The 25864-nt window shown below is 40.2% G+C and overlaps 2 protein-coding genes across 2 annotated transcripts; one reads left to right on the top strand and one right to left on the bottom strand.

The window, feature by feature from the left end:
• Nucleotides 1–311: 311 nt before the first annotated feature.
• On the top strand, nt 312–19501 carry LOC137293844 (translation initiation factor IF-2, mitochondrial-like). Its single transcript, XM_067824615.1, has 16 exons — nt 312–557; nt 1089–1194; nt 2283–2345; nt 3035–3149; nt 4108–4268; nt 4539–4715; nt 4985–5034; nt 5551–5640; nt 6282–6406; nt 7012–7090; nt 7572–7697; nt 10099–10324; nt 14629–14766; nt 15805–15969; nt 16150–16290; nt 17103–19501. Exons 1-16 carry the CDS (start codon nt 336–338, stop codon nt 17273–17275), a joined length of 2157 nt encoding a protein of 718 aa, XP_067680716.1. The 5' UTR covers nt 312–335; the 3' UTR covers nt 17276–19501.
• Nucleotides 19502–21015: 1514 nt separating this feature from the next.
• Nucleotides 21016–25725, bottom strand: LOC137295420 (gustatory receptor family protein 3-like). Its single transcript, XM_067826784.1, has 4 exons — nt 24697–25725; nt 23524–23592; nt 22759–22848; nt 21016–21270 (listed from the first exon to the last, which is right to left on the bottom strand). The coding sequence occupies exons 1-4, from the start codon at nt 25723–25725 to the stop codon at nt 21214–21216; spliced, it is 1245 nt and encodes a 414-aa protein (XP_067682885.1). The 3' UTR covers nt 21016–21213.
• Between the last annotated feature and the right edge of the window lie 139 nt (nt 25726–25864).

Below are 25864 nucleotides of genomic sequence, written 5' to 3'. Positions count from 1 at the left end.
GCAAAGACAGCCTCTAAACCCATGGCCATCATTTATATACATGCTATATCCTTGTGTCATGGGTTTTTGGATGGCTTACTTTGTACTTATATTTTAGTGGGGTCAGTCACATTGTACATGTTTCTCCATAAAAATCATCATGTCATCACCACCCCCTTAGCCATAAATAATGAACGGTCCCTTATTCCTTCACCATCCTCCCTAACTCATACAAATGTAAAGTGTATGTTTGCAATACAAGGTATGTACCAATTTGTTCATACTGGGAAGAAGAGTATTCATATGTCCAGTTTAATATGTTGCCTTTTCAGATATGGTAACTTAGGAGAGAAACAATGTCGTTTCCACAAGCAAGCAGACTTTTGTTTGCTGGCAATATGCAGAAATGGCGTTTCATGTCAACATGGCAGCAAATTAAGCATTCACAAAGGGTTGCAAGAGTGTTGATACAGAAGCAGATACAAACTACCAGACCATGCCAGTGGTGCCAGTCAGTTTACTTACATGAGTCCTCGGCTCTCCATGCTGCAAGGAAAGATAACTCTAAGAAAAAACTGGTGAGTAGAGCCCTTGTTGTATGTATGCCATATAGCTGGAATATTGCCGAGTGCGGCATAAAACTAGTTGCTACCTTGCTGTATGTTCAGCTTTGTTTTGTAGATTTAATCAATCTGCTTTTGACCATTTGTTTCGTCAATAAATATGCCTCCCAGAGGTGATCTTTGTGAGAGTTGGCTCTCATTGACCTATGTTTGTTGTCAGAAGCTTCTGAAAGAATCTAACTGCAAAGATGATATTCATTATATCAGTCACTGTTTGGCTGGTTCAGACTAAATCATTTACATTCTGCCGCCATATCGTTGAAATGTGCCATGCCAAAAACAATAAATAAACAAATAAGTGAAACAACCATTGGCAACCTTGTTTGTTGCACATTGGAAGTGAGAGAAATTTGTTTATTAGCATGTTTTGTTATAACTAAAATAGCATTTGAAATAGCATCTGTTGTGATGAACTGCCTTAAAATGATCATGTTGATTCAGTAATGTGTAATACTCATGTAACACGTGGGAAATCACCATTCACAGGTTAAAAGGTTCAAAGTGAACAACAAAGGTGTAAAGTTAAAGGTCGTAACGGTCTTTGAAAGCATGACGGTGGAGGAGCTCGCCCAGGCCATGGACAGAGATTGTGGTGAGTTGTGGGTAATTTCATCAAGATCTGGGGGCTCATTATATTTGGTGTCATGCAGCAACATTTTGGTTGGTCCTCGATGGCTTTCACACCTGACTCTACATTGATTTCTTTGTTCCTGTATAACATATTTCAAGTCATGTTTTGCAACTTTGTGCTTATTATCAAAGGTCACATGCAACGTAAACACAGTTTTGAATATTCTGATATCTTTTTGTATGCACTTACTGAAACAAATCATCAAAAAAGCCAATTCAACTTGTAAAGTTGAAAAAAAATGCGATGAAAAATAGTCTGTGAAATCAGAGTTAAAACGATTCACTACTTTCCCTCTGATCAGGCTTATAAGCCAGCTAAGCGTATTGGAAATGAATCTGTGGTCAATGAAAAGGTTTCGTTACATTTGAGTGCACACCCACCGATTCTGACTGGGTTTGGTATCGCAGCTACTTCATTCGAGGGAGGTAACCCAACTACAAAATATTGCATTTTTGATGTGCGATTAGATGCTTATGATTTTTTTATTTGTTTTTTCTTAATCAGTACTGCACTTTATATGTCATGAATAAGTGATAACTATGTTTTAATAATGTTTGAGTTTTGGGTTGCATGTGACCTTTAAGTTTTAATTCAATACTATTATTGTTATATTTTGACATGTCCCCTATTCCCACTGAGGCTATGTTAATCTCTCTTATCATGCACTCACTGACTTTTTCATTGCTATTTTGAGTGGCATGTCTGTTGTATGTGATCGCTATGGTGGTGATTATTATAATAGATTGGAAATATAATCCAGAGGAGTCAGGTGAATAATATGCTACACAATGTTCTGGAATTTATGACTAACAAAATTAAATTTTTAGGTGGGTACTGTGGATTTGTGTGATTGTCAGAGAATAGTTTCATTTGATTTATAGGGTTGTGTTATTCTAACTAGCCTAAAAGGCTAAGGTTGGTAATAATGAAGGAAAATATTACGGTTGAACTGAGGTATGATTCTCAGGAAAATGAAGGCAGGTTTATGACATTGTTCAGGATGTAACCATGGTAACTGCTGTGCCTGAGAGTCTGTTTTCTGTCCTCAGACCATGTGTTTGAAGTGCTGCTTTACACAAAAGGAGGTGATCGATATGATCAAGAAACATCAGGTTTGTTGTCACCAGCTGTCAAATGCTGTTAGGTGCGGTCAGTCATACATTAGCAAGGGTGTATGTCTGAAAGTCCACATCATGTAATGAAGATCTGTTTTAAAACTGATTTTCAGCAAATGATATTGGACTGAACATTTTCTATTAGTCATAGCCCCAATAAAATTCTACTTTAGATTTGGTGCAACAGGTGCGATGCAAATGTGAATGTAAGTCCCCACATTAATTCTAACATCTACATAAGATGATGTCGTAATACCATGGGTGGATCCAGGAATTTTGGAAGGGAGATGTGGGGAGTTCAGGAGGTTTGAACCCTCCCTGCATCCATAGTGAAAAGATGTTTTGAGTGCTGCTTCAACTGAAAAAAACCTGAAAGTAACTCTCTTTTTTTCCATTTTTGTGTTTGGATTTAAATACATATGGTGTACATTAACTCTTGTGTACAGTACACACGATAAAAACTCTTGCTTGTCACAACAGTCAGTGAGGGTCCAGGACCTCTTCCACAAAGAAATTTTAGTGATCGTATACTTCCTATTTGAACATAGGCTCACACATCACAGTGCTAAGTTGGCTTTGTTCAGCAGGAGAGAGGTGTAGAAATGTTTGATTCATGATGCAGACTGATGGTGAATGCATTTTTGACCAGTCTGTTCCTGTTTACTCTTAGCCAGTTCTTGTTCCAGTTATTGATGACCTTGACATCATTAAAGACATCATTAAGAGATCTGGGATGAAGTATCAGATGGGCAGCAAGGAGAAGAGGCTGAAGGCTAACATGAACAAGGATGTCATCCGACAGTAAGTTCAGTGACCATCATCGATACAGGATTCAGTTACTTCTTATTTATAATGTTTATAATCTATCACTGCAACATTTCGTTGTATATATATGGTACCTTTTATTCTAAAAGAAGATATCAGATGTGAAATGCAATTTAAGTTCTAACCCAAGGATTCTTTTTCTCCTTTTTATCGCAAATGAGTGAGTAGGTGAGTGAGTGAGTGAGTGAGTGAGTGAGTGAGTGAGTGAGTGAGTGGGTCAGATAAGGTGCAAGCATCTAGACTGAAACTTCATACTGAAAGAATTGAAGGAGATACATGCATATAAAGGGGTTTGAAATGTCTGAGGAATGTGGTTTACTTTACTTGTAAACTGAATGGAAAGCCTGAGCAGTTGTATGTTTTTAAACATTGATTTCCATGAAATTCAGGAAACAGACTTAAAATATCTCTTGCTGGTGTACATCTACTTGAAAGTGAGGTTCTTAAAAATATTGTGGTTTATCAGCACATATTCAGCCTTGTTTTCACTCACAAGTGTACAGATCTGAAGGACTGTGCTGGTGATATATAAACTCATTTGTGTTGTGTGTGTGGAGTTAAATATACGGAAAGGCAAAAGAAATGTCGCTGGAGATTATGTAGACGTCCAATGGCTTGTTGTCGTTGATCTGTCGTTAACCTAGCCATAGCTGCAGTGTTCAGAATTGAACCATTGCGATTTGAGCTGGCCTTTATCCCTCAATGCCCACATGATGCATGCACATGCATCTTGATTTCAATGCTGTGTTTGTGCGAACACCTAAAAAAACCAACATTTCTAGCCTCAATCTCAAATGAAATGTTTTTTGCAAAAAGGCTGAACGACCACAGTTCATATTTTCCTCCAACTTGACTTCAAGTTATAGAGAGCATCTAAGAAAACTAAACCTTCCTTGATTTAACCAAGTCTTACATATGTAGTTGTGATGTCCAGGCCGCCTCCGGATCCTGCTGAGATGGTCAGTCGACATCCTGTGGTGACTATCATGGGCCACGTGGATCATGGAAAGACAACTTTGCTGGACTCACTGCGCAACTCGAAAATTGTGGACCAGGAGTTTGGAGGGATCACTCAACACATTGGAGCCTTCACAGGTGAGATTACATGGATTGTAATAATGTTGCAGAGATTCTTGAAATGTTCTTGGTTTTGCTTTTGCATTGCAGAGTTGTGTCCCTTTGTGTACTGTATTTGGTGTTACCAGAGGCCAAGAGCACAAATGACCTCATTTTCTGTTTCACTGTAATTGTGCAATTTTCCAGTTTAGTAATTCCTAAATATAATTTTGATTAATAAATGATAATAATACATCCACATATGTATAATATTCACTAGTAATATAGTAAGGCTCATGTTCTTTTCAGTGAAACTTTCATCAGGTGAGTCCATCACATTCCTGGATACCCCTGGACATGCTGCCTTCTCCTCGATGCGAGCTAGGGGAGCAAAAGTGACGGACATCATCATCCTTGTGGTCGCTGCAGACGATGGAGTCATGAACCAGACCAAGGAATCCATACAACATGCCAAAGAGGCAGATGGTACATCATGTGTTCATCAGTTTTTATCACAAGAAAAACTTAAAGATAGAAAAGAATTCTTTTGATAAATGTTTAAAACTAAGTTCAAACCAAAAATGTAATGATATTCCAATATTTCTAATCAAATTCAGAATTTGAAAGTAAGAGATCTTGTCACTTTTGCGAAGTTATGATATTACCTTTACTGAGGTAATAAGATGTGTTAATAAGTTTGGAAAATCTGTTTTTGTCAAATGTTATAACTTCACAGATGTATGAACTTGTTTCAGTTCCAATTATTGTGGCAATAAACAAGGTGGACAAGCCTGAAGCTGACATTGTAAGTAAAGTTAGAGGCGATCTCTGTGTTAGGACATTGTAGGGGTTGGTTTGCTGTTTAACACCACACTCAGCTGTTGTCAAGATATATGATAGCGGTCTGTGAATGTTTGAATATTGACAAGACAATCCAGTGATCAAGAGCATGAGCATCAATCTATTGACATGTGTCAACCAAGTCAGCGAGCCTGACCACCCCATCCCGTTAGTCGCCTCTTACGACAAGCATGGGTTACTAAAACAGACCAATTCTAACCCATATTGTCATGGGTCCGCAATTTAGGACATGTGTACCCTGAAACATTGGGTAGACTGCACTTTATGGGTTGCCAGAATTGAGGGTTAGGGAATTTAGGATTAGGATAGGATTAAGTTGGGATAGGATTAGGTTAAGGTTAGGGTTAACTGCTGAAAGCAAGGACCGGTAAAGTACAGTTGTCCTGAAACATTAAATATTTCTTGTATTTTTCCACAACATGAAAGCAGGTAGATGATATTGATGGGTTCTGTGTGACAGGAAAGGACAAAGAACATGTTGCTGGAGCAACAGTTGGTTCTGGAGGACTTCCAGGGGGAAGTACAAGCAATCCCCATCTCAGCACTGAAGGTATGTAACTGTGGTGCAGTGATTAACAGAACCAGATCCTACAGTGTATAGTGATGTTTCATTCCCGCTTGGAATGCACAATGAACATTGTTACACTTTGACTCCCAAGTTGAAACACAAAGTTAACCAAAATTCTACATGTAAATGACTTTTTTAGGATTATGAAAGACAAAGAAATGTGATATAATTAGCAGTTGAAAAATTATCAAGTTTCTAAATCAGTGTGATATGATATATGGCTGTAAACACAGTGAGAATAATATTCATCTCTGCATTAGTGTTCCAACATAGGCCAAGGAGTATGAGTATCCATGGTGACCTTCACTGCTGTAATGTGAGATGACCAAGGCAGAGTTGGGCCCTTTATATTAACTATTCTTTCCAGAAGTACTACCTTGGTCAGACTACCCTAGAATATTCTAGACGCTGTCAATCCTTCAAGTCTTGTAGTCTGACTAGACAGACTTACAACCAACCACCGAATCAAAACAGAAACAGTGTAACTCAGTTACAGCACTATTCTACAATGAGTAACACAGCCTCAAAACCATGTACATGGAATTTGTATGATTCCGGGATGAGTTTTTAAATGATTGAAGATAGTTGGAAAGGTCTGATGGTCATGGTCTTGATCATTTTAGGGAACTAACTTGGACTTACTGCAAGAAGCTATTGTAACACAAGCTGAAGTGATGGAATTGAAGGCTGACCCGAAGGGGCTTGTGGAAGGAAGTGTCATCGAAGCCATGACAGATCCAGGCAGGGGGTGAGTGACCTGGGGTCTAGGTGTAGGCAGAAACTATGCAGAAACGACAGACTATCAGAGTCTGTTCCTCTCTGGGTCTGAAGAATTGAGGTAGTTGATGCCATGACAGATCCAGGCAGGGGGTGAGTGATCTGGGGTCTAGTTGTAGGCAGAAACTATGCATTGACTGAGTAACTTACAGACTATCAGAGTCTGTTGCCCTCTGGGCCTGAAGAAGTGAGGTAGCTGAAGCCATGATGCATCACAAAAGCAATGACAGAAGGTGTAGCAAGTGAGTTTAGTTTCGTCTTGCTTGTAGCAATATTCCAGCAATAACAGGGCAGGGGGCACCAGAAATGGGTTTCACACATTTCACCCATATGGAGATTCAAACCCAGTGTCTTTCAGTGACAAGTGAACACTTTGACCACAAGGCTACCTGTGGCTTGAAGGTGTAGAATGTGGGGTTGACTCTATGGTCTGTATGTGTGGAGCCTACTTCAAAGTATTGTGTAGGATGACCTTCATGTCTCATGTCAGATTTCTGTTTGAAGGATAAAAGTTATCAAACCAGGTCATATCTTTTTGCATCTGTAACTGAAACTCTCACTATGTTTCCTTTTCAGGAAACTTGCCACAGTTGTCATACAGCGGGGGACGCTGAAGAGGGGAGACCTACTGTTAGCTGGTACTACCTGGGCCAAGGTGAGACTAGAGCAGACATTCTGCTTCTGCTGCCAAGTCCTGTTAACCTACTCCACTACTTGTGTCTGCATCATTTAATACATATTGGAGTTGTGTGCATGTGTTTGTGTTTTCACCTGTAAAGTGGATTGTATTGAGGCATTTTGGAGCTGTCAAAAGTCAAATGGTTGTTTCCAAGTTTCATAACATTTATAAGGTCTGTCACTTTGGGGAAGTTTCATGTTCAAGAGGACAAACAAAGATTTTTATCACACTTTGACCATTATGATTTCGAGTGATATTATTTAGATATTATTCATTAGGTTTTCATACTGTTTATGTAAAGATGTTCCCAAGATGGGCACCATCCATGCTTACCTACAAAACATTGTCCCTGGTCCAAATCAGTGTTTTTTTATGAGGAAATGCAGATTTCATATCAAATAACAAACTGGAAGTGCTGTTTCATATCCGAATAAATTGATACCTCTTTACTGTACAGGTGCGAGGTATGTTTGACGACCAAGGCCGACCCCTGCAGGAAGCACCTCCTTCTACTCCAGCTCAGATCATTGGTTGGAAGGATCTGCCTTCAGCTGGAGATGAGGTTCTTCAAGTAGAGAGCATGGTATCCACATTAGGCATTTGGTTGCCTCATTCTAGCTATTTTCTTTAGGAGAATTTCAGAACTCTGTATGCTTGTTTTATTTTAAATTTTCCTATTTCTTCACCAAACATTGTACATAGCTTGGTAAGGTGGTGTACTGGTGCCTTTTGGATATCTGAATAAAATATCTTGGCATTTCCATGGCAACAAGTTTAACAGACTGAAATTTCTGGTTGTGATCCTTTCGGGAGTAGAACTTTTAAAACCTTTCATTACTCTCCTTCCACTTTTCTATATACTCACCAAAACATTTTGCATAATCATAACTTGTAGACATACTCATGAAGGATATTTTGCCAGGGGATATTGATGACTTTTTCTTCTTGTTCTGTGTCTCATCCTCTAGGATCAACGGCCCAATAATTTTATTACCTCCCTTTACTGGGTAAGCCCTCTCACAAGAGCCAATCTGATACGCCCTTACAACCAAGCTTGCCAGTGTCAACAAAGATAGTGGTTGCAGCTGCAAAGGTTTGCATGCTGGCTGATTCAGATTTAGGGAAAAATCATACAGACAAGTTGACAGGTCTGAAAAACAAATGTATGCAAGAACTTGTGTTGCCAATTTTAATGGGTTAGATAAAAGAAGTGAAAATGAGTTATTATGGAAGCCTTGTGAAGCCAGTGTAGACACCTGATTGGATAAAAGCAAGCAAAGGGAGCTAATAAAATTGGTGGGCTGAGCCACAGATGCATCCAGGGTACTAGTGGAGATTTACTGGAACACATACCTTGGAAATTATTGAGGATGTGCTATCTGTGTATGAGTAATGAGTGTATGAGTGCACTATTAGATAGGATATCAGAAACATCTTCTTTATGGATGTAGTCGACGCCTCGTCCATCCTTCCATAATCATTTTGCTTCCGGAGCATAACTCATAACCCATTCAATATTTTTAGACCAAACTTAGCAGATATAATAATCTCAGCCTATGGTTGTGCCTTTGGCTATTTACAGAGTTTGGGCATTTTTTTGTTTGTTTTTCCATGGAACATTTTGGCGTTAGTCTAATGGTGGGGTGGGCTTTGTTTTCGGAGCATAACTCAAAATATGTTCAATATTTTGCTGCAAAACTTGGTAGATATATCAATCAGAACCTAAAGTGGTGCCTTTTGCTATTTACAGGTTTTTATGATTTATTATTTTCTCAGTTTTCATGGAAACCTTTCGGACATAGTCTCAAAACTGAGAGGTGTATTTCATTTCCGAAGTAGAACTCAAAACTGTTCAGTAGCTTTGTGCAAAATTTGGCAGATATATTAATCAGAATCTGAAGTGGTACCTTTTGCTATTTACAGGTTTTTATGATTTTTCATTTTCTCGGTTTCCATGGAAATGTTTCGGCCTTGGTTTCAAACGTGAGAGGTGTATTTCATTTCCGAAGCAGAACTCAAAAACCATTCAATAGTTTTGTGCAAAACTTGGCAGATATATCAGTCAGAATCTGAAGTGGTGCCTTTTGCTATTTACAGGTTTTTGTGATTTATTATTTTCTCAGTTTCCATGGAAATATTTCGGCCTTAGTCTCAAATATGAGAGGTGTATTTCATTTCCGGAGCACAGCTCAAAAACTTCCCAATATCTGTCAACAAAACTGGGTAGATATGTGTGGCACACCCTACAGTGGTGCCTTTTGGTATTTACAGATTTTTGTGATTTATCATTTTCTGGGTTTCCATGGAAACGTTTCGGACTTAGTCTCAAATTGGAGGGATGGGCTTCGTTTCCAGAGCGGAACTAAAAAATGTGAGGAGACCCTAAAGTGGTGCAATTAGCTATTTACAGATTTTGGTGATTTATCATTTTCCCATTTTCCATGGCAATGATTCTGACTTAGTCTCACCATGGAGGGATGGGCTTCGTTTCCAGAGCACAACACGAAAACCATTTCATATCTTCCAACAGATCTTGGCAGATATATGAGACAGATCTTGAAGTGGTGCCTTTTGTTGTTTACAGATATATGGCATTTACATTTTTCATGATTGGGGGCCAGGGGGATATGTCATCTTCTGATGACTCTTGTTTTGTCAAGTCAAATATCCCTGTTTTGTGGAGTAGCATGCTCATGGGTGTGGGAGTCACCAAGGGGTAAATGTCTACATGTCTACAGACTGTCCCTTTAGACTCTTCTCACATTATGGTAACAAGCTTTGATGCAACCAAAGTAATAATCAGAGTGGTACAAATGAGACCACACTAGTGGTTTAGGCACAAATGACACCACACCAGTGGTTTAGGACTGTAAGATCGGAAGAAATCACTTTGAAATGTATCCACAACAAAGATATTGTTTTGTGTTGTCAGTTGTATTGCAGAAGTATCAGTAGTAACCTATAAACTCTATCTACTGCTGCAGCAAGTTTTGAAGGATGCATTAGAGTGGAGAATACAACAGGAGACTCTGAAGAAGATTGATGAGAACCAGGTTGTGATTGATGAGAAGAGATCTCAGCATGATGTTGTGTACAAGCAGGCGGTTCAGCAGAGGAGGGAGAGTGGACGCAAGTATGGCATGAGCTCCCAGAAACAGAAGGAAGCAGTCATTGGATATGAGGGACCACAGCTGCCACTAGTCCTTAAAGGTGAGTAACATGGTACATAGGGACCACAGCTGTCACTAGTCCTTAAAGGTGAGTAACATGGTACATAGGGACCACAGTTGTCACTAGTCCTTAAAGGTGAGTAACATGGTACGTAGGGACCACAGCTGTCACTAGTCCTTAAAGGTGAGTAACATGGTACATAGGGACCACAGTTGTCACTAGTCCTTAAAGGTGAGTAACATGGTACATAGGGACCACAGTTGTCACTAGTCCTTAAAGGTGAGTAACATGGTACGTAGAGACCACAGCTGTCACTAGCTTTAAAGATGAGTAACATGGTAGATGGGGACCACAGCTGTCACAAGTTATCCCCCTGGCATGTAATGTAGGTGTGTTTCGTTGCCGGAGCACATCTCAAAAAGTTCCTAATATCTGTCAGCAAACCTTGGTAGATACATGTGGCAGACCCCAATGTGGTGACTTTTGCTATTTACAGGTTTTTGTGATTTAGAATTTTCTGGGTTTCCATGGAAATGTTTCGGACTAGTCCCAGAATGGAGGGATGAGCTTCTTTTCTGGAGCACAACTCAAAACCTTCTTAATATCTTTCTGCAAAACTTGGAAGATATGTAGGGGAGACCCTAAAGTGGTGCCTTTTGCTATTTTCAGATTTTTGTGATTTATCATTTTCCCATTTTCCATGGAAATTTTTTGGACTTAGTCACAAAATGCTCGTTTCCTGAGCAGAACTCAAAAACAGTTCAATACTTTTGTGCAGAACTTGGTAGATATATCAATCAGAATCTAAAGTGGTGCCTTTTGCTATTTACTGTTTTTTGTGATTTATTATTGTCTTGGGTTCCATGGAAATGTTTTGGACTCTCCAAAATGGAGGGATGGGCTTCGTTTCCGGAGCAGAACTCAAAAACTGTTCAATATTTTTCTGCAAAACTTGGCAGATATTTGAGGCAGACTACAAAGTCATGCCTTTTGCTATTTATAAAGTTTTGGCATATTTAATTTTTAACTTACCTTACCATAGGTCTTATGCATATTACCTCTAGCTTCGCTAAACGAGATCAGACAGTCGTTGATTCGCCATCCCCTCGATGGCTACCTCATGTAATCTACGAATGTAGTCACGGAAGTGACGTGATCTCTCCACTCGCGTGAGAGCGCAGAATCCAAAATTCACTTTTACCTTTAGCGTTCGTGCGAACGGACGTGTTGGTTTGCAGTTTTTTCCTACTGTGTGTAGTTTCAATAAAGTTGCTACTCCTTGGTAGGTATGGTTTGTATCCCCTCATTATGTATCAAAGTCAAGTCATACAAGCATTTAATGTGCTTACCTTGCTACCTCGTGCTGTTCTTTTCTCACTCAGGCAGGGCTTGTCCGTGTCGTAGGTGAGAATGGTATGGCGTCCATGGGGGTAATTCATCTTGTTGGTTGTTTGCCCGTCATGTTTCTGCCCATGCTTGGTCATTTTCACTTGTGTTTTCGGTATTTATCATACCATTTTCTGCCATGAATTTCAGCGTAGCGAAGGCAGCCATTGTGGTTGTTGTTTTTCGCTGCCCCGCATTTACGGGTGTGTCTATTTTTTACGTAGGGGTGCAACTACTTTCTACATTTTTATGTAGGGGTTTTTTTCTCCTAGTATTGTATCAACATATCGTCAAGTCTTGGTTTCTTGTCTGTTACAGTTTCTGTGTATGACTCAACACTATTGTACTGTCTGCAAGGGGCAGAAGTCAGCCAAGGACCCACATCCCTGGTGTCCGGATTGTGCGTCCGCTGTTTGCTCCAGCGATAATCGGTGCCTACACTGTCAAGCGTTATCTCTCGCCGATTTCAAGACCTTTTTGGCGGTTCGGAGGAAACGTTTTACACAACGTAAGAGAAGAATGTCGTCGCCAATCCTTCTCTCGGATGTAATCGCCAAGATCAGACTGACGCGGAACCTCCGACTGCTTTTGGTCGCACCCTGGTGGCCAGCCAGATCGTGGTTTCCCGATCTTCGACGGCTCGCCAGCGGAGACCCTTACAAACTTCCAGAGTGGTTGCATCTGCTTCGACATCCACACAGTCGACAGCTGCATCCGGATCCACGGCGATTCCATCTTCACGCATGGGTCATCTGCAGAGAGCATTAAAGGCTAAGGGCTACTCTGCGCACGTGGCGAACGTTATAGCTCGCGCGCATAGAGTTTCTACCCGTTTTTTATATGACGACAAATGGCGCTCTTTTGAGAATTTTTGCGCACGAAGATCTCAAGATCCCATGGCAGCATCTCCTCAGTTTGTGGCACAGTTCCTTCTCTACCTACGGAACTCTAGACATCTCAAAGGCAGTACCTTAGGCACCTATTTGTCAGCTTTGAATTCTGTCCTTGCTATCAAGTCAGATACACAGATCTCCAAGATACCAGAACTTATTGCGCTTCTCAAAGCTTTCAAGCTGGAAGACCAGAAGGCCAAGTTCCGTCCTCCAGCTTGGGATCTTAATGTTGTCCTTCAACATCTCAGAGGGCCGCCGTACGAGCCATTAGAAGAAGCCTCCTTTGAACATCTTTCCAAGAAGATGGTTTTCTTACTATCATTGGCAACAGCGGCTAGAGTCAGCGAGATCCATGCTCTTGACGTTACTCAGATCCGGTTTGAACAGTCAAGACACGGACGTGTTCATTTGGGTTTGCTTTGGGATTTTGTGGCTAAGAACCAGCTTCCCGGGCAGCCTAACAGGCTATTTTCCATCCCTCCTTTGTCTACGATCCTGGGTCATCATGACTTGGAGGAGGAGCTACTATGTCCAGTCAGGGCTCTCAGATGCTATATTAAAAGGTCAGCCTCTAGGAGACGATCCCGCAAAAGATTATTCATTCCCGTTGCCGTGTCCTGCAAAGGCGAAGTAAACAGAAATACTATTGCCCTCTGACTCAGATCGACTATCTTGGCGGCCTATGACGACAAGCACCTGCCTCATCCGGTAGCAAGTAACCCGCACGAGATCAGGGCCTTGGCGTCTACGATGGCCCTCCATCGGAACGGCACAGTACCGCAGATCATGGAGGGCTGTTTCTGGAGGTCATCAACTGTCTTCGGATCCCACTACTTGAGGGACTTGGCAGTTGAAGACGTGGAGGGGTTACAGTCATTTGGTCCATTGGTGGTTGCTCAGCAACTTACCCGACCATCCGCCCATTAGGTAACTACACTTCTACTTACCTTTGGTCTTAAGATTAACCTCACCCCCAGGGTGCGTCGGTTTTTCTTTGGAGTTCTATTGGGTTGCTCTTTGTCCTGTTCCAGGTATTATCCTGAGACCGTTGACATTGGCTTTCCCGTGTTCTCCTGATGCATGTGCACTGTTTGCTGAGGGATGGTCCTCCGGAGTCCACACCACCATCCATCTGTCGAAGCCATATGCATAAGACCTATGGTAAGGTAAGTTAAAAATTTATTAAAATCTAAATATTTTAGATATTTAAATACTTACCTTACCATAGGGCGATGACTCCCTCCCAACGCTGGATGCTCCTCCCCACTTTGGACTCTTCGGACCTTCCGGTTGACGGTAAAAGTGAATTTTGGATTCTGCCTTCTCGCGTGAGTGGAGAGATCACGTCACTTCCGTGACTACATTCGTAGATTACATGAGGTAGCCATCGAGGGGATGGCGAATCAACGACTGTCTGATCTCGTTTAGCGAAGCTAGAGGTAATATGCATAAGACCTATGGTAAGGTAAGTATTTAAATATCTAAAATATTTAGATTTTAATAATTTTTCCTGGTTTCCATGGAAACAATTCGGACTTAGTCTCAAAATGGATGGTTAGGTTTCGTTTCTAAAAAGACATTAAGTAACTGTCAGATGATTTGCCCTTTCAAATATGTGGGGGCTGGGGGGATATATCGTCTCCTGATGACTTGTCTTTAAAGGTGAGTAACACGGTACATAGGGACCACAGCTGTCCTTGGTCCTTGAGGATGGTTGGTACATGAGGACCAACATCTGTCACTGGTCCTTAAATGGTATTGGTATATTTTAGGGACTGTGTTGCTGTGATTCAGTAAGTATGAATATAAATACACCAGACGTTAATCCTGAATGAATCAGAGTGTCATGGTTACAACATCATATCATGGAGATTGGTTGCTGATTAGTGAGTCTTGAAAAAATGGTGCAGCAAAAGTTGTGGGTACAAAATACCAACTGTGTGTGTGTTGGGGTGGGGGGGACAAAACAGTCCTAAGACTGATTCCATTGCTCTACACCTTTCGCCTCCATTACCCCATCTGAAGACATGTAAATTAACTGAAGCAAATATTCATCAATCACAGCTGATGTGGATGGTTCTTTGGAAGCCATACTGGACACCCTGGACACCTTCCACTCCAAGAAATGTCGTCTTGACCTGATTCATTATGGTGTTGGGAACGTCACAGAGACAGATGTTCAGCTGGCTGAAAACTTCGGGGGTAAGTAAACCAGCTCAGCACAGAGACAAGGTGGCATCAATCTGGGCAACTTTAGTTGATTTTCTGACAACTTTAATGAAAAATCTAACACTTTCAGTACTCTTTGCCTGTACTTTGCCAGCGTGGTTCAGACTCAATGTTTTAATGAACTGTAGGCTATGATGGGGTAGTCTGAAGGTTAAAGCATTTGATTGTCACGACAAAGACCCAGGTTTGATTCCCCAGATGGGTACAATGTGTCAATACTCATTCTGGTGTAACCCAGGTGATATTGCTGTAGTATTGCTGTAAACTAACTCACTCAGAAATTCAATTTGACAATTCATTGGTTAATCGAAAGTTTCAGCAAGCAGTTGCTCAACACAAGGACTGATACAGGGGTAAATTGTGTAATAATATTAGACCTGGGGTGATATATCGTAGTTTCAATAATTGTGATACTTAAATTGGCCGATAAATATATTGACACTTTTATTGTATAGTGATACATGTCGTTGACTTAAAATTTTTAGTTTTCATTAGAAATTGACGGAGATATCAAAAAATACATTTTTAAGGAAAATAATTAAAGATAGCATGTCTTGAATCGAATCATATCGTATCGTTCAAAGATATTGTGATAAGTATTGTATCGTGAATTTTCTGTATTGTCACACTTCTAAAAAATATTTATTTAAAATTTAGTAAAAACTTTAACTGTATTTTGGTTTTTAGTTTTTCTTTTAGTTTGGTATGTTTCCTGTCTTTGCTGCAGTGATTAAACAGGTCTAGATTGGTTCCTGAAACTAGAATGGAAGTTATAATATAGTCTGTCTCACAGTCCCTGAACCACGTTAGTTTGCCTACTGCCAAGTCTTGTCTTCAGTGCTAAAGCCTTAAATGAAGCAAGTCTAGATTTCCTCATGTTCAGGGATATCTGGTCTCCCTAGGTCTCCTTTTCAATTAAAATGGGTTTGTTAGTTACTATGAAATTATATATACTCAGACACTAAGCCTTAATATAATTATGACGCTACATTTGTACACATCATTTTGCAGGGGAGATATTTTGTTTCAATGTCAAGACACCTCAGGCAGTTGCCAAGTTGGCGCGGTCCAAGTCGGTGCCAATCAAAACGCACAATGTCATCTACAGCCTGTTTGACAACCTGTTGGACAGTCTTTCCACAAGACTCCCTCATGTAGAAGAGGAGGAGGTTTTAGGTAACACACTTCTATGTATTACAGTATTCTCCAAAGGAAATATTTACTGATACTCAGCAAACCATGCTTGTTATAAGAGGTCACTTATGAGATAGATTGGTCAGACTTGCTAATTATACAGTATTATACAGTAATGTTACATATCATAAAACCTGGCTCAGTGTAACTGAACTGTTTCAGGGGAAGCTGAGGTTAAGAGTGTGTTCGAGGTGACAGCCAGGAAGAAAAAGATACCTGTTGCAGGGTGTCGCTGTATAAAAGGATCTCTCCACAGAAAACAAGGGTTCAAGGTCCTACGCAGAGATGAAGTGATTTACAGTGGTAAGTTATCTTCATAATGGTTCATTTGATTAGACTTTCATTTGTTTAATTCACTTCCTAGTCACTGTATGGGAGGCTTTTTCTAGATATTCCAGTACTAATATTACAAAAGCAGCACATTTGGGAGATAATCCTACGTGATTTGAAACTTCTAGAGTCTAACTCTAGATTAGCTGTCCTTTATTTTAAATTGGTATCAAGAGCTTTGGCTAGTCTTATATGACTGATAATTGTGTGGTCCTGACCTAGTGGTTTTGTGTTTTTCATAATTGTGTGTGCTCTGAAACACATTTGTTAAGTTTAGCACGGATATCGAAAGTACACAGTTCTTATGGGTTATCGCCAGCTGCTGTTGTATGTATTTATACAAAGACTCTCAGTTGTTATCAATGGTTTGTTTGAGAGGGCATATTAATGTTCAGGTGTCAAATGGAATTAGACTCCTGAGTTTAATATTTATTCTTCTGGTCAATCAGAATCAGTAAATTCTGAAAGTTCTTTGATATTGCTAAAATTACAGTTTTACTAGGTGTATTAATTGTATTAATGATTATGAATAATAATGATATTAATATAAACATCAACAACAACTAATAATACTCATAATTGTTAGAACATTATATATATATTTTGTGTCCTTTTGTGATCTCAAAAATGCAGACGTTTGTCTGAAATAAGCTTAAATTTTGCTCCCATAGAAGTCCTAGTTTAGAGAGATTCAACTGTTGCGTGATTTAGCAGCCCTGTCAAATTTGTTTGATCAAAAGGTCCTTTCTAGAGAACTTACCATGATGTCATGATGCTTATTCCAGGAGAAATTGCCAGCTTGAAGCATTTCAAGGAGGAGGTAGATAATGTGAAGACGGACATGATGTGCGGGATAAGTCTAGAAGACCCATCCCTAAACTTCCAAGCTGGTGACGTCATTCAGTGTGTACAGATCAAACATGTACAACAGGACATTGACTGGCAACCAGAATTTTGACGACAAACAGGCTATAGACATTATATTTTTTCACATTATTTAGAAATGCATCCTTCAATATTTGGAATTTGGAATTATGCAATTTCTGATGATTTGTTTTTGTTGTCATAGTTTCTGTACATATGATGTATTGAGGTGAAAGTTTGCTGACAGCTCTGTTTGTGTGTGCAGGGAAAATGGTGTGAATCTGAAAGGATTGCAGCAGTAGTGGGATTGTGGGATTATTAGCAGATTGTGTATCTGGCTGTCCTGCTGAAAGTTTGGTGCAAACCTGATGGTCTGGAATCTTGTGAATATGTAGCATATTCAGTTATGTCAAAGCCACATTTGTGTGTTGCATCAGTTGTTACAACAGACTTGTCCACTGGTGCCTTGTCCTCTCCTTTTCGTTATCCATAACATTCAGCCTTGATGTTTTTGTACATTTCATGCAATAGAAATATATTAGCGTAATATTGGCCATTTGTGGTCTGACATTTTCAGGATTTTTTATTTGGTAACCCACTGAAACATAGCTGAAACATAAAGTCTCATTAACTCTTATGTAGGAGATACTATCTCATACTTAGAACATAGTATCTGCGATGTAGGACTTATTACTTGTCTCCTAGCCATCTTGGGAAGCTGCGGAACCACGGTGAAACTTTTTTAAAAGTCTCATTAACTCTCATGTAGGAGATACTATCGTTACTTTACACTATCTCCTATGTAGGACTTTATGTATCCCATCTAAGGTTCGGATTATGAAGTATGGTTATTAAGCTGAGAAATGTTTGGTTGAGCAGGACGTTAAATAGTAGAAATGCAAGTCAGTGAATATTCATCACATTAACGCATTGTTACTATACAGTGTTATTGTGGGGTTTGGGGTAGTGTATAGAACTGATAGGGAATTCTGGTTTTAACACATCTTCATTTTAGTTTTTGCTTGTCTTAGATGGGGCTAGGCGGGATTTGGATACAACGCTTGTTTGCGGTTTGTTTTTTGTGATTGATTACAAGTTGACGTGTGTGGGGTGGAAAAGTGTGGCATTAAACAATATGAAATTCAAAAAGGCAATAGATAGTTGTTCATTTAAGAATAAGGGAATAAGTATGCATACTTTGCTACCAATATCTAAGACATGTCTGTGCAGGCAGATATGACTCATGTGCAACTCTAATCGTAAATGTAAGAAATAACTGTAGACCCTTAACAGTGACTGAAACAGTGAAAACAGAGATTGTTTGCATGTCTGGGGATTTTAGTCGGCCATTTCAGATTAATGCATATTGACATACATCAATCATCTGCAAAGTCCAACGTAGGAGATAATGAGACTAAAAAAAATTTCACCCTGACTCTACTACGTCTCCGTAGGAAGCTGACTTCCTACTTGATCATGAAGCTTTCACTGCTCTGATTATTGTTTGTATCTGCATGATAGTGGTTAAGGTATTGTTCAAGTATTGTTGATAGTATTGTTCAAGAGAGATAAGGAACCTGGTGCTTTTGTGATCAGGACTAAGATGCCCCAAAACTTAGTATGTTAACACTGATGTCCAGCTCTTATCATTCCTCACAATGTTCTTTCAGTTGGTTATTCTGGTTTCAGAGTGATAGCTAATGGTGTCTTTTTTCAGTGACTGAGTCATACTGATACAGAAATATCCTTCCTGGTTTTATAATTGCGTTAAATGTGGTCTGGATGCATAGACAGGGATAATATATAGAAACTGTTGCGAGTTTACAATACATCCTTTAAGCTCAGAATGTTTCATTGCTCCCATGGATGATGTAACATTGTGTTTTGAGATGTAATATAGACCAGATGGATTTTCTTTTGTACTCATTACTGAGTGTCGTGACATACACTGATAAAAAACAATAGTGAATTTGCAATGAACTTTGCAGATGCGTTTGTTAAAGATGGAAAATGGTGAATATTATGAATGATGATATTTCTTTTGTTTTGGGAAATCTTTGGTTGGCCTCCGTTAAAAAAACCTTAAGCAGCAGTTTTCTTGTTGCATTCATCACAAAGTCATTTAGATTTTAGTTTATTGATTTAAGAGGAAAAATACAGGTTTTGTTATTTTAATAATATTCCCTAATATACATGGAACTATTTTATGGATAACAACTATTATTACTTCTTTTATTCGCTAATACAACACAATGTCTGATGCAACATAAAGATTTATCATTAAAAACTGACATTCACATTGAAAGGAAGATCTAAATAACATGAACTGTCTTGTGTCTACTTTACCGCCTTTTTGTAATGATGTTGAAAGGCCTTCCAGTATTTCCTTGACGTTGCCTCCTTTGTCCTTTGTGGTTGACACATCATCTGTTCCCAGTTGTGCAGGTCAGTGCTCATGCTGTTGACCACTGGATTCTGGTCCAGACTTGGTTACTTACAGACCTCCACCATATAGCTGGAATATTGCTAAGAGCAACCCACTCCTTTGACAAGACGCCATCTGGAGAATAACTCTCAATGGCAATCGTTTTCTGTTTGCATCAGGCAATGCATATCATGACAAAATGAAGCTCAAAGAAAAAACGGTCACAGGTACTGTTTTGATGTGACCTCATCGTAGACTGTGACATCAGTAATGTCAGGTATGGCGTGACTAATGACACAACTGTTTTAGTCAAGATCTGCATGTAACTGACAAGAGATCCATGGTGAACCTACATCACTAGGAATGTCCCACGGCCAACTACATGGTACGAGATGGACAAAGCTGGCATTTGCAGCTTAATTATGAAGAAGGATTCTCCAACACTGATAAGACACAAATTTAGAAAGAACTGTCAGGGTATTTTGAAAGTGCAAGGCAACAAGGCAGCTGATATCATTTAATCAAATAACCCTGTTCCGATCATGAACCATACCTTACCTTCCTATGTAGAATGATAGACCTACGATGTATGTGACACAAACATTGTGTACACTGTCTATCACATTATACCTCAAAAAAGCTCAGTTTGAACGTGTGAAAAGCTATAGGGTTGTGGTTGATTGCCTGAAGGTCATCCGGAAACACAGACACTGTAACTCACCACACGCACCACAGGCAGATGTCATCTGCCCTGAAAGACGGTGTGGATGCAATCTGTGCCCCTTTAAGGCACCTCTCTTTCTGTCATATTTGTATTCAGCTTTAGATGTGAATAAAGCAGGGCGACAAGCAAGGTATGAACAGTGCCATTGTTGTTAGAGGACTCATAGTTTCACTTACAGAGCTGCATCAAGCATCGCATGATTCTGGACTTCTGCAGTCATTGTGCCACGGCGGTTCTGTGCCACTATGGCCCGCGACCTGTTACGGCTGACTGAATACACGGTCCATTCTGGGAGTTGGTATAACGAGGTGGCCCAATCTGGGAGTTGGTATAACGAGGTGGCCCAATCTGGGAGTTGGTATAACGAGGTGGCCCAATCTGGGAGGTATGACACTAACTAATTCAGGAGAGCCAATTGAGCTGGAGAAGCAATGACGAGGAGAGATCGTTCCAGGTAGAAAACAAGGACAAGACATCATACTTGATGGATTTAAGTATAACAAGAAGAGAACTAATAAGGATGGCAGTGTAAATTGGAAGGAGAGCCGCAAAGTCACATTTGAACATTTTTGAGTTGATCTTGCTTATTAGGAATGAACAGTCTAATAAGGAGACTTATCTTTTGCAGTTGTCAGGTGGACATCAGCCTTCAAAACGCAGAAGAGTAGAATCAACTGATGCCGTGTTGTACCGGTTGGGACTAGAATTCATGATATGCGGGAGGAGCATTGCCTCATATCTTTCAGGTTGTGGTGCCGTTGTTGGCCAATTTACTTCTTGATGATAGCAAACCAACACCTTTACTAACATTTGGACAGAGCTTCAGTCGTATTCATGAATCACAACGCAGGTGTCTTCATCACTTCAGTCTACGAAAGGCGGCTCAGGCTATCTTGAACTGGAGCAGGAGGAAGAAGTAGGTCATGAACAGGCCACCCAGCTGAAATGGGAAACAGACAGAAGTAACAAGTATTTCAACCAGATCATGACGAACATGATATAAATGCCCTTTCAAACATTGACAGTAGAATAGCTAGAATATACAGATTTATATTTAAAACAAGCATGGAACCCTAAAACGACGGACCGTGGCGGTTCGGGGTAGAATAGGCCTTCAGAAACCCATGGTTGCCACAAAAGGCGACTGTGCTTGTCGTAAGAGGCGACTAACGGGATCGGGTGGTCAGACTCGCTGACTTGATTTACACGTCATCGGTTCCCAATAGCTTATGTTGTTGATCACTGGATTGTGTGGTCCAGACTCGATTATTTACAGACCGCCGCCATGTAGCTGGGATATTGCTGAGTGCGGCGTAAAACGCAACTCACTCAGCCGAAAACGACATGTTTGTACAGGATACGATGTAAAAGCGGGCAACTGAAGACATACTGAAAACAAAATATTGATGGCTTTTCTGCACCCTGAAAATGTCCTTTGTTCATTACTCTGCCATGTTTGTTGTTACTTGCGGATGTCGATAATTTGTTCCTGGTGTTTACATGTTCCATAAAATAGATTTTCGTAAGCTCTAACAAACATAAGTGCAATAGAGCTATTTTTGTGATATCGACTTGATCCACTATGCAGGTATTCCCGAACACATTATGTATACCTTGCGTAGACACATTGCAAAATGTTTTTTATTGATTAAACTGCTTTATGACATATACGATAGGAAAATGAAACCAGGGAACCACTGACATTTACACGAAAACTATTGGAATTTACGGACTATTTATCACCACATTTAGTCTTCCAATCTGACATGCCAAGGTTTGGTAGAACCCCAGACTGTCGACAGTTGCATGTTTTGCTGTGTGGAGATGCTTTGAATTAGTCACCGTCCCGCCGGCCCGCTAGCCCGTGGCCGGTGCAAATCCAGTCGGGCCAGTAAATCTTTTCAGCCACTGGCCTGACTGGCTAGTGAATTTTCATGGGGTTATTTTTGCAAATATATCACTTCCTCCGACTTCTTGACTTATAATACACTTTCCAATCATTCAGTATTGTGGTCCAAAATGATCATCATATTAACAGCTTAATGATGACATATTTAAGTTATTTCAGCTTATCAGACCTATGTTTTTTTATTTGTTTTGGTGTTTTTCTACCTTTTTGTAATCCTTTGCTTAGTTTCGACATTGAGATTTTGGGCTAATTGATGATTTTATGGGTTAGTAACTTTTAGGCATACCTAGCGTATTATATCCGATAGTCCATAGGTGGTCAGGTGGATACGTCCACGTCGATGAATTTAGTCACTATTTCTTTCAGGCTACATGCTACATACTAGCTTTATGGGATTCGGGCAGAACACTTTTTAGTCAGGTGAATGTGACCTGTTGCCCGGCCCTATCACTCTGCAATATCATTATGAGCTGACTTTACGCATGAGCAATGTTCACAGAGTTGTCAAGCAATACCTACAGTCAGGAGGAACTCTTTAGTGATGACAAAGAAGTCAATAGCTGTGAACCCAATGGATGTGCCTGTCATCTTGGCCAGGAATAGATTAAGCTGCAAAGAAAGAAGAAACAAAATAAATATAGTTGCGCCAAGTGTATAATTACAACTATGGATGATAACGGATCTTTTCAAATGTGTCTCTGCATACAGTTTAAGGTCACAAGATATAACATCGTAGTTTGAAACGAGCCATAGACGTGTTCAAAGTTATGATATGTTTTGATTATTTCAGATAACTGGCACATATTAAAATGTGTATTTCTGTCTTGTAGGCTTCGTGCTTCTTCCTCTAGAAAGGCATTTTGAAATAAAACCCTAAGAAACTGGGCCCTTATTCTCGAAACGTTCGTAGCCCTATGAATTCTTAAATTTGGTCGTAGCCAGTGTGTTAAGAATGGGCTTAAGAACCTCGTAGGGCTACGAACGTTTCGAGAATAGCTAACCAGTGTACGATTTCTAATATATTGTTAGCATTTATGCTTCATGTTAAAATAGCAGTGATGCCAGATGTTCACGATATTGTATAATCTGCCCAAATGGTGGCACAAGTCAAAAACGCCTTCACATACAAATCACAAGTTCACAGGAAGAACACGGGAATATGCGGAACATGCCATTCTGTATTAATGGCATACTGCATACATATTTAGCATCATTGGACATGTTTTTCATCACACAAGCTCTTGAAAACATTGCTTGAATGTTGTAACCCAAATCAGAAGGTACCTGTGCCAACTGCTCCACGGTCACATTTTGTGTCCCGATACTGAATATGTCATCCAAAAGGGAATGAGCCTGAAAATATAACTTTCACATGAAAGAACAACTTCATACTCCAAAGAATACTAGGAAAACGTATTCAATACGTACAAGACACTCACTTTCCTTTCTGCTGGATGAGAAGCCAAATATGTATCTTTTGATAACATTTCTTAACATTTACTAGTACATTCTCTGCAAAACCTCAAATACGTCTCTTTCAATAACTTTTCTTAACATTTACAAGTACATTCTCTAGAAAAAGTGGGCCACTCGAATTTCATCACCGCTTCTCGGCTTCACCCACTATCAAGTACCACTGTAACTGGAACAACTAGTAACAGTTCATTTCATTATGTTTGAGAATGTTCCAGGCCTGCCAGCTCATTCTGTTGCATAATCTATCTCTCGAGATCTACATTGTTGGCCCATTAAATCACACTGATCGATCAGCATTATTATATACAGAATAGGGAGAACATGGATGCCTGATGCTTTGAATTTCTGTGGGTTAAAACATGCTACTAAGAATTCTTACAATCAAAGGATAATTCTGCACTGTGATGATCTTTGATTGGTTATTAGAAATCTGTTAGGGCACGTTTTGTCCATATACTGATGCCATTCCGAGAGTTAATTGTTAAGAGTTATTCATCACAAATCAGCGTTAGTAGTTTGAAGGAATGTCATTGGATGACGCACTCGGCAATATCAACCTACAGCATGGTGACCACACACAAATCTCACTCAATCGTCGTTTAGGGAAATGGGAAATCTGAGCAGACTACAGTTCTCTTCGGTTCGGGGGTTCTTGACGTCAAATGGTTTTCAGAATATTGAACCACGGGGAGAAAGATAACTACCCTCATGGACAAGATGACAAAGATTGGCGGTTAGACTCTTCACACTCACCAGCACCTGATGGTGTTGATAAAACAAGAAATGTGACCAGGGTGAATATTAAATCATACCAACTATTTTCTTGCTTGCGACTCAACACACTGACATTAATCACCACAGAGGGGACTGAAACCCTACCTCACCGCCAAAACACCTATTCGAACCATATTCAACCATCTATTAAATCGTATCTTCATTTAAAACGGCTGTCCCAAACCCTCAAAATTGCACGCCACTTACTGCATCGTGAACATCAGAGCTGCATAATGCTGACACGATGATGCACAAAACACCCCCTCCGAGCCAGAAAACATCAACTGCGATGACAAATGTGTCCGATGATCCGTTAATAATTTGATACGCGGCAAAACAGGCCAGAAACATGTCAAAAATGACACGCACTCCAAGAAGCCATTTGAAGCTTCTGTTCACGATGTCCACAGCCTGGCACAGTTGGGTGTAGTGAAATCTGAGTTCTGGCAGTTGACAGGGGAAGTGTCCATCAGCTTCATCAATCTTCTTTGATAAGATCTTTCCTAACTGTATGAACTGTCCTCGTAGGATTCGAGCAAATATAGCAATAAAGACAACCGGGAAAATCCAAGCCCCCGATTGAAAGACGTGCAGGACCATGTTGAAGATGATCATCCATGCGGACGCTGGGAATGGTCGAGTTAAAGCTTGGATGTAAGCAGGAGAGACTGGTAAGTCGCCAAACAAGAGGACATAGACAGCAGCTATGTTAACTAGAGTAAGCAGCCAGCCAGCTGCGGACCCAGGTCTCACACACTGACACTGTAGAGGAAATATATAACCAGAGGCCATGCTACCTTTTGAAGAATACAGGGAATCCCAATGCTTGTAGAAGGAACGAAGGTGTGTAAATTTCTGACATGCAGCGATTATGATGGTAGCATTAAGAGCACAGTGCAACATCCATGACGTTGTGATAATCCGTAGTGGCAAACTCCCGTCATGAGGGAACAATCCAACTGCACATCGGCCAAAGTTGAACCACAGTAAGAGGAGAACGGTGTAACAGTACAGACGGTTGACGGAGCGCCACCACCCAGGTGGGTTGGCCTTGGAGGCATATGTTTCCGATGGTTCCACTTTGTTTTTCGCTTGTGTTGGGTCGAAGTAAATTCCCAGTATTTTCATGGACACTAATAGCGGTTTCAGTTTGTCCTCTATGGAAGGGAAATGTGTCTTTTTAGTTTGATTCCTGTGGATGCCAACGCCAGATTTTGTAATGGTTTCCACTTCCATCCTTGACTCGTGCAGGCAAGACAAGCCAGTAATGTTCCGATCAAATGTGAATATGCCACTCCTACGTGTAATCAGTATTCATTTCATAATTGCACTTAGTTTCACCCGCCTGCAAGGGTTATTGCCATCAACAGAACAC

This window comes from Haliotis asinina, chromosome 8, assembly GCF_037392515.1.
Source record: "Haliotis asinina isolate JCU_RB_2024 chromosome 8, JCU_Hal_asi_v2, whole genome shotgun sequence".
In the NCBI taxonomy this organism is placed as follows: Eukaryota; Metazoa; Mollusca; class Gastropoda; order Lepetellida; family Haliotidae; genus Haliotis; species Haliotis asinina.
Note: the sequence above shows the minus strand (reverse complement) of the source record. Positions and strands in the feature narration are given on the sequence as shown.

Coding starts and splice junctions, on each gene's coding strand:
- LOC137293844 (XM_067824615.1), top strand. CDS start 336: ATGTCGTTTCCACAAGCAAGCAGACTTTTGTTTGCTGGCAATATGCAG. Junction 2,346..3,034: donor ATATGATCAAGAAACATCAG/GTTTGTTGTCAC, acceptor TTCTTGTTCCAG/TTATTGATGACCTTGACATC. Junction 3,150..4,107: donor AACAAGGATGTCATCCGACA/GTAAGTTCAGTG, acceptor TGTGATGTCCAG/GCCGCCTCCGGATCCTGCTG.
- LOC137295420 (XM_067826784.1), bottom strand. CDS start 25,725: ATGGAAGTGGAAACCATTACAAAATCTGGCGTTGGCATCCACAGGAAT. Junction 23,593..24,696: donor GCTCTGATGTTCACGATGCA/GTAAGTGGCGTG, acceptor TTATATTTTCAG/GCTCATTCCCTTTTGGATGA. Junction 21,271..22,758: donor CTAAAGAGTTCCTCCTGACT/GTAGGTATTGCT, acceptor TTCCCATTTCAG/CTGGGTGGCCTGTTCATGAC.